Source organism: Pristiophorus japonicus, chromosome 16 (assembly GCF_044704955.1).
Source record: "Pristiophorus japonicus isolate sPriJap1 chromosome 16, sPriJap1.hap1, whole genome shotgun sequence".
Taxonomy (NCBI): Eukaryota; Metazoa; Chordata; class Chondrichthyes; family Pristiophoridae; genus Pristiophorus; species Pristiophorus japonicus.
Window position 1 is genome coordinate 137639079 of NC_091992.1, and position 13096 is coordinate 137652174.

Genomic DNA, 13096 nt, shown 5'->3' on the forward strand with positions numbered 1-13096 from the left:
GCTTTGGTTTTCCCAATGTCCAACTGAAGAAAAGCTTGGCTCACCTACGGCAATGTCAGATAGGCACCCTGACTATGGAGATCGTCAGAGATAAGGGTAATGCCAAGTGTCATCAACATACATACTGAACCTGACCCCATGCCTATGGAAAGGGTCTTGAGGGCAGCAGGTAAAGGAGAAAAAGGGACCAAGAATGGAAGGTTGGGGCATTCAAAAGATGAGAAAGGAGCCAATGTTCTGGGAATGTGGTGGTTTTAAATAGGAGTGTAACCAAGCAAAGGCGACATTTTGTTAGAATAGAAAGTGCCTTGGATTTGGGTAGGCCCTATTTATTGCATTCACTCCTTGGCGAACCACCACAAGCCTGGCAACAGGAGATATTGATTTAACTCCATATGGAACTTAATTCAATTATGTACGGTCACATTAACAAACATTACATATGCATGGATAACCTGATGGGAAGCTTCACAACTCCAAATCACCATACAACCCAACACACAGCTTTTCACCCACCCAACTACTACACATTTCCAGCACAAGTTTAACAGGGCTATACCCTGTAGGACAGCAATGTAGGAGGGCATTACAACTCAAATAAAAGTGTTCAATTTCAGTTGCCAAAATGTGTGTGTTACATCATGCAATAGATCTGCTCTTATTAATTTTTATTATGTTACTAGAAGCCCCAATGGGCAGTGTTTGTTGTAGTAATCTGTAAGCATAGTAAAAAATGAAGTCAAGATGTGGAAATCCTTATCCAGTGACATCCTTAAGGCCAATTTAATTGTAAAGTCTTATATTACACTAGTATAAGGCAACCAAAAATAAATTTTAGAAAAGCACACTCACACAAACAATTTCTACATAAATAGGAAGCAACCAAGCATTCTGAAATTAATACAAGCCCACATCTGTAGACATTTAAATCTGGATTAAATACTGTGTACATCTCAAGCTACAAATTTAGGTTTAATGTTATTGGGAGAAACATTTATCAATGTATTTTTTTACATCTCTTATGGTCTCATTTTGCAGCCATTCTAAGGCCCGGGATGCAGTTTATCATATGTATCATGCTTTGAAATGCTCAGGCTGGGGGCTTCTTTCCACCCCACCCTCCCATTTGATGCTCATTAATCCTACTCCACTCCATATACAAAAAAAGGTGAGCAGCCTTGATTTGCTCACTATCCTTTTGCTTTAATATTACACAATCATCAAAAGTCTAGAAAACTTTGTAAACCTGCGGCATGGATGCAGTGTTCATCTCTCTTCTCTCCTCTCTGGAATTCCAGACTCTATTAAGCTTGCCTTGTACCGCTGTAGGCAGCCACAGATGCTTTTTACAAACCCTTTGGAGAGGGGGAACAGTGGGAAACCTATGTCAGGGTAACCACGCTTCTCAGGGAGGAAGCTCCTATAACTCTTTCGTCTTCTTTTTGGCTTGACAATAGCTTGCGATGAACCCTTCTGCTCCGAAGTTAGGGAGCAGGTTTCCACTGCGGCCTGCAGTTGCTCAGTAGAATCAGTCTCTAGACATACATTTTCATCTGAACCAGCTTCTGCCAACAACGTCTGCTTCACATTGCTCACACAAACTTCAGAATTTTCCACTCCAGACTCCTTAGTGGCCTGAACAGATTCAGCAACCATCTGTGTTGCAGATGGCAAGTGCTCCAGCTGACTGTCGGCTGTATCAGAAGAGCAGATATGAACAGACATGTCTTCAGCACTATTACTAAGTTCGGTGCTTCTTTGGATCATTTCGTTGATTTCCAGCCAAGACTCCATTCTGTACACAAGTCGCCACCCATTGGTGTAGAAGTGCTCTTTTATTTCCTGTTCAAATATTTCCACAGGTTTCTGAATGAGCTGAGTCATAGATTGCACCAGTTTTATAAGAGCCATCTCATTATAGCAGCGACTGTTCTCATAGCCCTCCTGAAGACCACGGTCACTGTCAAACCCAGCCTCATTGTAATAAGGTTCATTCACAAGGATCAGGCCTGGAAAATCAACCATGGAATATTTATAATTCAGTTCAGTTAGCAAAACAGAAAATTTAAACATGAAATGACCATCTACATACATACAGTTGCTGGATCAAGTATTGAAGATTCCAATATCAAGTTTACACATATTACACAGAATTAACAGCAGAGAATGTAAACTGCTGACTAATACCTCAGTTTGATGACGTGCTTCTCCAATATCCCTTGGCAGAAATACAGCTTTCATCTTAGTTACATAGTTGGTCCACCTCAATTTTCTGTTCTAAAACTTTGTTACCAACAGGCCGAGAATAAATCAACATGTCAGTTTCCTTTATTAATATATTCAATACCTCCATCAACTTTAATATATAATGTTTCTTTAAAAACAGTAAAGAGATCAATCCTTATTTTCATCGTCATGTAATTGTGGTCATAGGAACAGGAGGTGGTCATTCAGTCCCTCAAGCCTGGACCACCATTCAATGAGATCATGGCTGATCTGGACCATATATAGCAGACACCTCAAATTGCTGGAGAAATACCACCAGTGATGCCTCCGCAAGATCCTGCAAATCCCCTGGCAGGACAGACGCACCGTCAGTGTTGTCGATCAGGCCAACATCCCCAGCATCAAAGCACTGACCACACTCGACCATCTCCGTTGAGCGGGCCGCATTGTTCACATGCCTGACACAAGACTCCCAAAGAAAGCGCTCTACTCAGAACTCCTACATGGCAAGTGAGCCCCAGGTGGACAGAGGAAACATTTCAAGGACACCCTCAAAGCCTCCTTGATAAAGTGCAACATCCCCACCGACATCTGGGAGTCCCTGGCCAAAGACCGCCCTAAGTGGAGGAAGAGCATCCGGGAGGGCGCTGAGCACCTCGAGTCTCATCGCCGAGAGCATGCAGAAAACAAGCACAGAAGCGGAAGGAGCGTGCGGCAAACCAGGATCCCCACCCACCCTTTCCTTCAACGACTGTCTGTCCTACCTGCGACAGAGACTGTAATTCCCATATTGGACTGTTCAGTCACCTGAGAACTCACTGAGTGGAAGCAAGTCTTCCTTGATTTCAAGGGACTGCCCATGATGGCTGATCTGTATCCTAACTATCCATCCACCATTGCTCCATATCGCTGAATACAAAATAGGTTCCATCTTTGAACTCTCAAGTACATCATTCCTTGAGAATCATAGAATAGTTACACCACAGGAGACCATATCAGCTCTCTGCACAAGCACTTCAGCTAGTCCCACTCCCCACCCTTTCTCCATAGACCTGCAATTTTTTTCCTTCAGGTACTTATCCAATTCCCTTTTGAAAGCAGTGACTGAATCTGCCTCCAGCGCCCCTTCAGGCAGGGTCTTCCAGATCCTAACTACTCGCTGCATAAAAACCTTTTTCCTCATGTTGCCTTTGGTTCTTCTGCCAATCACCTTACGTCCGTGTCCTCTGATTCTCGACCCTTCTGCCAATGGGGGAACAGTTTCTCTCTACTCTGTCTCAACCCCTTATGATTTTGAAGACCTCTATCAAATCTTCCCTCAATCTTCTCTGCTCTAAGGAAGAGAACAACCCCAGCTTCTCCAGTCTAGCCACTTAACTCATCCTCGTAAATCTTTCCTGCACCCTCTTCTAAAGCTTTCACATCCTTCCTAAAGTGCGGTGCCCAGAATTGGACAATACTCCAGTTGAGGCCGAACCGGTGCTTTAGAAGTTCATCCTAATTTCCACATTTTAGTACTCTATACAGGTTGAAGCTCCCTTATCCGGCAGCCTTGGGACCAGGCCTGTGCTGAATAAGGGATTTTGTCAGATGAGGGGAGGTGAGCGGCCCAAGGTCGGGGGGGGGTGGGGGGGCAGGTCGGCACCCTGGGCAGGCCCAAAGTGCCGGGGCAGCCCCAGCGGGCCAGGAGTTGGGACGGCCCCAAAGTCAGGGTGGAGGTCAGCCGCGTTCTGCGCATGCGCCCCTGGCTGTCGGAATCATGCCAGATAAGGGAGTCCCAGGTAAGGAAGATCCAACCTGTACCTCTATTCATGAAGCCCAGGATCCCGTAAGCTTTTTTAAAAAACTGCTTTCTCATCCTGCCATACCACCTTCAATGAGTTATGCACATACACGCCCAGCTCTCGCTGTTCATGCACCCCCGTTCGGGTTCTACCTTTTAGTTTATATTTCCTCTCCTCACTAACATAATGTACCACTTCACACTTTTCTGCGTAACATTTCATCTGCCACTTGTTCATTCATCCCACATCTGCCTCGTGTCTGCCCATTCCACCAGTTTATATCCTATTGAATCTATCACTATCCCTCTCATTATAGTTCCAAGTTTTGAAATTGTGCCCTGTACACCCACGTCCATCATCATAGGCAGTCCCTCGCGATTGAGGACGACTTGCTTCCACTCTTAGCATGAGTTCTCAGGTGGCTGTACAGTCCAATACGAGAACCACAGTTTCTGTCACAGGTGGGACAGCTAGTCGTTGAGGGAAAGGGTGGGGAGGGAGCCTGATTTGCCGCACGCTTCTTCTGCTGCCTGCGCTTGATTTCTGCACGCTCTCGGTGCCAATACTCGAGGAGCTCAGTGCCCTCCCAAATGCACTTCCTCCACTTAGGGTGGTCTTTGGCCAGGGACTCCCAGGTGACGGTGGGGATGTCGCACTTTATCAGGGAGGCTTTGAGGGTGTCCCTTGTAACATTTCCTCTGCCCGCCTTTGGCTCGTTTGCCGTGAAGGAGTTCAGAGTACAGCGCTTGCTTTGTGAGTCTCGTGTCTGACATGCAAACTATGTGTCCTGCCCAGCAGAGCTGATCAAGTGTGGTCAGTGCTTCAATGCTGGGGATGTTGGCCTGGACGGGGACACTGATGTTTGTGCGTTGTCCTCCCAGAGAATTTGCAGGATCTTGCGGTGGTATTTCTCCAGTGACTTGAGGAGTCTACTGTACATGGTCCAAGTCTCTGAGCCATACGGAAGAGCGGGTATTACTATAGCCCTGTAAACCATGAGCTTGGTGACAGTTTTGAGGGACTGATCTTCAAACACTTTTTTCCTCAGGCGGCAGAAGGCTGCACTGGCACGCTGGAGGCGGTGTTGGATCTCATCATGAATGCCTGCTCTTGTTGATAGGCTCCCGAGGTAGGGGAAGTGGTCCACGTTGTTGTCCAGGGCCACACCGTGGATCTTGATGTTTGGGAGGCAGTGCTGTGCGGCGAGGAGAGGCTGGTGGAGGACCTTTGTCTTACTAATGTTTAGCGTAAGGCCTATGCTTTCATACGCCTCAGTAAATACGTCGACTATGTCCTGGAGTTCAGCCTCTATGTGCACAGACGCAGGCGTCGTCCGCGTACTGTAGCTCGACGACAAAGGTTGGAGTGGTCTTGGATCTGGCCTGGAGACGGCGAAGTTTGAACAGCTTCCCACTGGTTCTGTAGTTTAGCTCCACTCCAGCGGGGAGCTTATCAACTGTGAGGTGGAGCATAGAAACATAGAAAAGTATGGCAGCGAGGAAGATTGAGAAGAGGGTTGGGGCGATGATGCAGCCCTGCTTGACCCCGGTCCAGACATGAATTGGGTCTGTGATGGATCCGTTGGTAAGGATCCAGAGAGTGGTGAACCTGTGGAATTCTCTACCACAGAAAGTTGTTGAGGCCAGTTCACTAAATATATTCAAAAAGGAGTTAGATGTAGTCCTTACTACTAGGGGGAATCAAGGGGTATGGCGAGAAAGCAGGAATGGGGTAGTGAAGTTGCATGTTCAGTCATGAACTCATTGAATGGCGGTGCAGGCTCGAAGGGCCGAATGGCCTACTCCTGCACCTATTTTCTATGTTTCTACGGCTTGCATGTTGTCGTGGAGCAGGCGGCACACATCAAAGTCATTAATATACATCAAGAAAAGCAGTGGACCTAATACTGACCCCTGGGGAACACCATTGTATACCTTCCTCCAGTCTGAAAAACAACAGTTCACCACTGCTCTCTGTTTCCTTAGCCAATTTCATATCCATGCTGTCATTATCCCTTTTATTCCATGGACTTCAACTTTACTGGCAAGCCTATTATGTGGCACTTTGTCGAACGCATTTTGGAAATCCATGTACACCACGTCAACCACACTGCTATCTCATCAAAAAGCTCAATCAAGTTGGTTAAACACAATTTGCCTTTATCTATGGAGAATTGGAAGATTATGGCCAGTACCTCTGCAATTTCCACCTTTACTTCCCTCAGCATCCTAGGATGCATCCCATTCGGTCCTGGTGACTCATCTACTTTAAGTACAGCCAGCTTTTCTACTACCTCATCAATTTTTATCCCATTCAATATCTCAACTACTTCCTCTTTCACTATGACTTTGGCAGCATCTTCTTCCTTGGTAAAGACAGATGCCAAGTCCTCATTTAGTACCTCAGCCATGCCCTCTGCCTCTGTGTAGCTCTCCTTTTTGGTTCCTAATCAGCTCCACCCTTCCTTTTACTACCCGTTTACTATTTATATGCCTATAGAAGATCTTTGGATTCCATGTTATGCTGGCTGCCAATCTATTCTTAGACTCTCTTTGCCCCTCTTATTTCCTTTTTCACTTCTATCCGAACTTTCTATATTCAGCCTGGTTCTCTCATATTCTCAACCTAACATCTGTCGTGCACCCCCTTTTTCTGCGTCATCTTACTCTCCATCTCTTTCGTCATCCAGGGAGCTCTGACTTTGGTTACCCTACCTTCCCCTTCGTGGGAATGTACCTTAACTGTACCCGAACCATCTCCTCTTTATACGTAGCCCATTGTTCGATTACAGTTTTGCATGCTAATATTTGATTCTCATTTACCCCGGCCAGATCCATTCTCAACCCACTGAAATTGGGCTTCCTCCAATTAACTATTGCTCCCTGTCCTTTTCCATAGTTAGTCTAAGCCTTATGATAGTGGTTGCTGTTCTCTAAATATTCCCATAATGACACTTACTCTACTTGATCCACCTCATTCCCTAGAACTAGATCCAGCAATGCCTCCTTCCTTGTTGGGCCGGAAATATATCCAGAAAGTTCTACATAACAACATAAGAATTAGGAACAGGAGTAGGCCATCTAGCCCCTTGAGCCTGCTCCGCCATTCAACAAGATCATGGCTGATCTGGCCGTGGACTCAGCTCCACTTACCCGCCCGCTCCCCGTAACCCTTAATTCCCTTATTGGTTAAAAATCTATCTATCTGTGACTTGAATATATTCAATGAGCTAACCTCAACTGCTTCCTTGGGCAGAGAATTCCATAGATTCACAACCCTCTGGGAGAAGAAATTCCTTCTCAACTCTGTTTTAAATTGGCTCCCCCATATTTTGAGGCTGGGTCCCCTAGTTCTAGTCTCCCCGACCAGTGGAAACAACCTCTCTACCTCTATCTTGTCTATCCCTTTTATTATTTTAAATGTTTCTATAAGATCACCCCTCATCCTTCTGAACTCCAATGAGTAAAGACCCAGTCTACTCAATCTATCATCATAAGGTAACCCCCTCATCTCCGGAATCAGCCGAGTGAATCGTCTCTGTACCCCCTCCAAAGCTAGTATATCCTTCCTTAAGTAAGGTGACCAAAACTGCATGCAGTACTCCAGGTGCGGCCTCACCATTACCCTATACAGTTGCAGAAGGACCTCCCTGCTTTTGTACTCCATCCCTCTCGCAATGAAAGCCAACATTCCATTCGCCTTCCTGATTACCTGCTGCACCTGCAAACTAACTTTTTGGGATTCATGCACAAGGACCCCCAGGTCCCACTGCACCGCAGCATGTTGTAATTTCTTCCCATTCAAATAACATTCCCTTTTACTGTTTCCCCCCACCCCCCCCCCCCCCCACATTTTCCAACATTGTATTCCATCTGCCAAACCTTAGCCCATTCGCTTAACCTATCTAAATCTCTTTGCAGTCTGTGTCCTCTACACAACCTGCTTTCCCACTAATCTTTTGTGTCATCTGCAAATTTTGTTACACTACACTCTGTCCCCTCTTCCAGGTCATCTATGTATATTGTAAACAGTTGTGGTCCCAGCACCGATCCCTGTGGCACACCATTAACCACCGATTTCCAACCCGAAAAGGACCCATTTATCCCGACTCTCTGCTTCCTGTTAGCCAGCCAATTCTCTATCCATGCTAATACATTTCCTCTGACTCCGCGTACACACTTCAGAAATTCTTGCCCCTTTCTGGCCTTTACACTATTACTATGCCAGTCTTGCAATAGTATCTTTGATCAATACTACCAATGCGTGCCTTTTTCTCCTCCCCTATCTTTCCTGAATACATTGTAGTCAGGGATATTAAGTGCTATTCCTCCCCGTGTTTGAACCAGCTCTCTGTTAAAGCCACTATATAATAATCCCATGCCTGCAGCTCACCAACCCCCTCCACCACCACGCTCCGGGCATTTACGCACATGTACTCTAAACCCACCTTAGTCTGTCTTGAATATTCACTGTCTGATCCCGAATTTCTGAATGTACTCTATTTTCTCCCAGTTCTCTGTGCACCTTGTATCTCCTTTCTAATGCTTCATCCTGGTGCCCCAGCCCCTGCCAAATTAGTTATTTGGGAAAACAGTCAGAAACCGAGTATATTTGATCACGATTCCTTAATTGCACACACACACACTTCAAAATCTTCATAATGTATGTGTAAACATTTGAGTGATGCTCATAACAGGACCGGTTCGTGCTTTGTCAGGACAGACAACTTTTCCTCTTTCAACAACCCTCCTCAGTTCCTCTTGCAGTCGACCCTTGCATCAATGAAGGTGGATTTTCTGAGGCTCTGTGAGGTTTGCAGAGCTGTGGAAGCAGCACGTGGGTTTGGGTGATGAGATCCAGTCACTTTCAGGCCATGTGCAAGTTTCACCAGCTGGACCATTTTAATTTCAACTAGTTCCTTGCCTCCATTCGTAACTGCAGATGGAACATAGGAAGTAGGCCATCCAGCCCCTCGCGTCTGAACTGTATTCTATCTCTATCCTCCTACCTTGGCTCCATATCCCGTAATACCCTTGGCCAGCAAAAATCTACCCATCCCAGATTTAAAGTTATTCCTTCAGCTAGCATCTGCTGCTTTCTGTGGCAGGGAGTTCCACACTTCACCACCCTTTGTGGGAAGAATTGTTTCCCAACTTCTCTCAAATGGCCTGGTTCTGAAGCAGGAAAGGAGTTGATGCAGAAGATCAGCCATGATTTTATTGAATGGCAGAGCAGGCTTGATGGGCTATATGGCCGACTCCTGCTATTTCTTATGTTTTTATGGATGAGATGCCAGAGGGCAACTGGTTCCTGTGGAGCTAAACCTCAGTTGAGTCAGAAAATTTGGCAGGTGTTTCAGTGGTCAACATAACTGTCTCCGACAGTGTCTCAGTCTCTCAATAGAAAGTGCAAGGCTTGGAGAAGACATTCAAAGCCACATCACAATTTGTAGCGTGAAGCCGTTGCTCATTTGGTAGCACCCTTCACCTCTGAGTCAGAAGGATTGAGTTCAAGACCCACTCCAGAGACTTGAGCATGAAAATCTAGGCTGACACTCCGGTTCAGTATTGAGGGAGTGCTGCACTGTCGAAAGTGTCGTACTTCAGATGAGACGTTAATCTGAGGCCCCATCTGCCCTCTCAGATGGACATAAAAGATCCCAAGGCCACTATTTCGAAGAGCAGGATAGTTCAGGGCAAGTATGTTCCCTTAAAGAAAATGGGTGGGACTAACAAATCTAGAGCCCCCTGGATGCCAAGGGTTATACAGGGCATGATAAAGAAAAAAAGGGAAACTTGTCAGATACCGAGGGTTTAATACTGCAGAAACTCTAGGAGTATAGAAAGCGCAGGGGTGAAATTAAAAAAGAAATTGGGAAAACAAAGGACGTGAAAAAATACTGGCAAGCAAAATCAAGGAAAACCCAAAGATGTTTTATAAATACATTTTAAGAGCAAGAGGATAACTAAAGAAAGAATAGGGCCTATTAGAGACCATAAAGGCAACTGATGTGTGGAAGCAGAAGACATGGGTATAGTCCTTAATGAATACTTTGTGTCTGTTTTTACAAAAGAGAGGGACGATGCAGATATTGCAATCAGGGAGGAGTGTGAAATAAACAGTGAGCGATGAAGCATTAAGGGGTTTAGTATCTTTGAAAATGGATAAATCCCCAGGCCCGGATGAAATGTATCCCAGGTTATTGAGAAGTGAGGGGGGAAAAAGAGGCTCTGACCATAATTTTCCAACCCTCTCTGGCTACAGGCGGGGTGCCGGAGGAGTGTTAACTTAAAAAAGGAGAAAGAGATAGACAGAGTAATTACAGGTCAGTCAGCCTAACCTCGGTTGTGGGAACATAGGAAAAAAAAGTTGAGGGACAGAATAAATCTTCATTTAGAAAGACATGGATTAATCAAGTACAGTCGACATGGATTTGTCAAGGGAAGGTCGTGTTTGACTAACTTGATTGAATTTTCGAGGAGGTAACCAGGAGGGTCAATGAGGGCAGTGCGTATGATGTAGTATATATGGATTTTAGCAAGGCCTTTGATAAGGTCCCACAGACTGGTCACGAAAATAAAAGCCCATGGAATCCAAAGCAAAGTGGAAAGTTGGATGCAAACTTGGTTGAGGCAGGAAGCATAGGGTAATGGTCGATGGGTGTTTTTGTGACTGGAAGGCTGTTTCCAGTGGGGTTCTGCAGAGTTCAGTACTAGGTCCCTTGCCATTTATGGTGTATATCAATGATTTGGACTTGAATGTAGGGTGTAGGATTAAAAAGTTTGCAGAGGAGACAAAAATTGGCAGTGAGATTGATAAAGAAGAAGCTGTAGAATGCAGGAAGATATCAATAAGAACATAAGAAATAGGAGCAAGAGTAGACCATACGGCCCCTCGAGCCTGCTCCGCCATTTAATACAATCATTGCTGATCCGATCATTGACTCGGGTCCACTTCCCTGCCTGCTCCCCATAATCCCTTATTGGTCAAGAAATTGTCCATCTCTGTCTTAAATTTATTCAATGGCCCAGCTTCCACAGCTCCCTGAGGCAGCGAATTCCAGATTTACAACCTTCAGAGAAGAAATTCGTCTTCATCTCAGTTTTAAATGGGCGGCTCATTATTCTAAGATTATGCCCCCTAGTTTGAGTCTCCCTTATCAGTGGAAATATCCTCTCTGCATTCACCTTGTCAAGCCCCCTCATAATCTTATATGTTTCGATAAGATCACCTCTCATTCTTCTGAATTCCAATGAGTAGAGGCCCAACCCACTCAACCTTTCCTCATAAGTCAATCCCCTCATTCCTGGAATCAACCCAGTGAACCTTCTCTGAACTGCCTCCAAAGCAAGTATATCTTTTCTTAAATATGGAAACCAAAACTGTATGCAGTATTCCAGGTGTGGCCTCACCAATACCTTGTATAACTGTAGCAAGACTTCCCTGTTTTATACTCCATCCCCTTAGCAATAAAGGCCAAGATTCCATTGGTGTTCCTGATCACTTGTATACTATCCTTTTGTGTTTCATGCACAAGTACCCCCAGGTCCCGCTGTACTGCAGCATTTTGCAATTGTTCTCCATTTAAATAACTTGGTCTTCGATTTTTTCTGGCAAAGTGCATAATCTCACAGTTTCCAACATTATACTCCATCTGCCAAATTTTTTCCCACTCACTTAGCCTATCTATGTCCTTTTGCAGTTTTTTTTTTATGTCCTTCTCACACATTGCTTTTCCTCCCATCTTTGTATCGTCAGCAAACTTGGCTACGTTACACTCAGCCCCTTCTTCCAAGTCGTTAATATAGATTGTAAATTGGGGTCCCAGCACTGATCCATGCGGCACCCCACTAGTTACTGATTACCAACCCGAGAATGGACCATTTATCCACATTCTGTTTTCCGTTTGTTAGCCAATCCTCTATGCATGCTAATATATTACCCCCAACCCCGTGAACTTTTATTTTGTGCAGTAATCTTTTATGTGGCACCTTGTCAAATGCCTTCTGGAAGTCCAAATACACCACATCCACTGGTTCCCCTTTATCCACCCTGTTCATTACATCCTCAAAGAATTCCAGCAAATTTGTCAAACAAGACTTCCCCTTCATAAATCCATGCTGACTCTGCCTGACCGAATTATGCTTTTCCAAATGTCCTGCTACTGCTTCTTTAATAATGGACTCCAACATTTTCCCAACCACAGATGTTGGGCTAACTGGTCTATAGTTTCCTGCTTTTTGTCTGTCTTTTTTTTTACAAATAAGGGCGTTACATTTGCAGTTTTCCAATCCGTTGGGATCTCCCCAGAATCCAGGGATTTTTGGTAAATTACAACCGATGCATCCACTATCCCCGCCGCTACTTCTCTTAAGACCCTAGGATGCAAGCCATCAGGTTCAGGGGATTTATCCGCCTTTAGTCCCATTATCTTACTGAGCACCATCTCCTTAGTGATTGTGTTAAATTCCTCTTCCCCCCAACGCCTCTTGACGATCCATTGTTGTGATATTTTTCGTGTCCTCTACCAATGTACTGGTCAGGTGGGCAGAACAGTGGCAAATGGAATTCAATCCAGAGAAGTGTGAGGTAATGCATTTGGGGAGGGCTAACAAGGCAAGGAAATACACATTAAATGGTATCAGAGAGAAGCGTAGAGGAACAGAAGTACCTTGGAATGCATGTCCACAGATCCCTGAATGTAGCAGGCCAGTTGGAGAAGGTGGTTAAGGCAGCATACGGAATACTTGCCTTTATTAGCCGAGGCATAGTATGTAAGAGTAGGGAGGTTATGCTTGAACTGTATAAAACACTAGTTAGACCACAGCTAGAGTACTGTGTGCAGTTCTGGTCGCCACATTACAGGAGATATGATTGCGCTAGAGAAGGGACAGAGGAGATTTACGAGGAAGTTGCCTGGACTGAAGAATTTTAGCTATGAGGAAAGATTGAATAGGCTGGGGTTGTTTTCTTTGGAACAGAGGAGTCTGACGGAGACCTTACTGAGGAGTATAAAATTATGAAGGGCCTAGATAGGGTGGCGAGGAAGGACCTATTTTGCTTAGCAGAGGGGTCAACAACCAGGG

The 13096-nt window shown here is 45.1% G+C and overlaps 1 protein-coding gene across 2 annotated transcripts in view; it reads right to left on the reverse strand.

Annotated features, from left to right (window-relative positions):
- Positions 1 to 743: 743 nt before the first annotated feature.
- Positions 744 to 13096, reverse strand: part of ube2o (ubiquitin conjugating enzyme E2 O) — a 161874-nt gene continuing 149521 nt past the window's right edge. The window contains exons 18-19 of one of the 2 annotated variants that reach the window (XR_011587339.1): positions 2188 to 2283; positions 1927 to 2009 (exon numbers count right to left, since the gene is read on the reverse strand). Coding sequence is in view for 1 of the 2 variants with exons in the window: in XM_070857977.1 (XP_070714078.1) it covers positions 1267 to 2009 (743 nt within the window). In the remaining variant the exon portion in view is untranslated. Of the gene's footprint in view, positions 2010 to 2187; positions 2284 to 13096 lie in introns of both variants that reach the window. The other variant, XM_070857977.1, reaches the window with a different exon arrangement.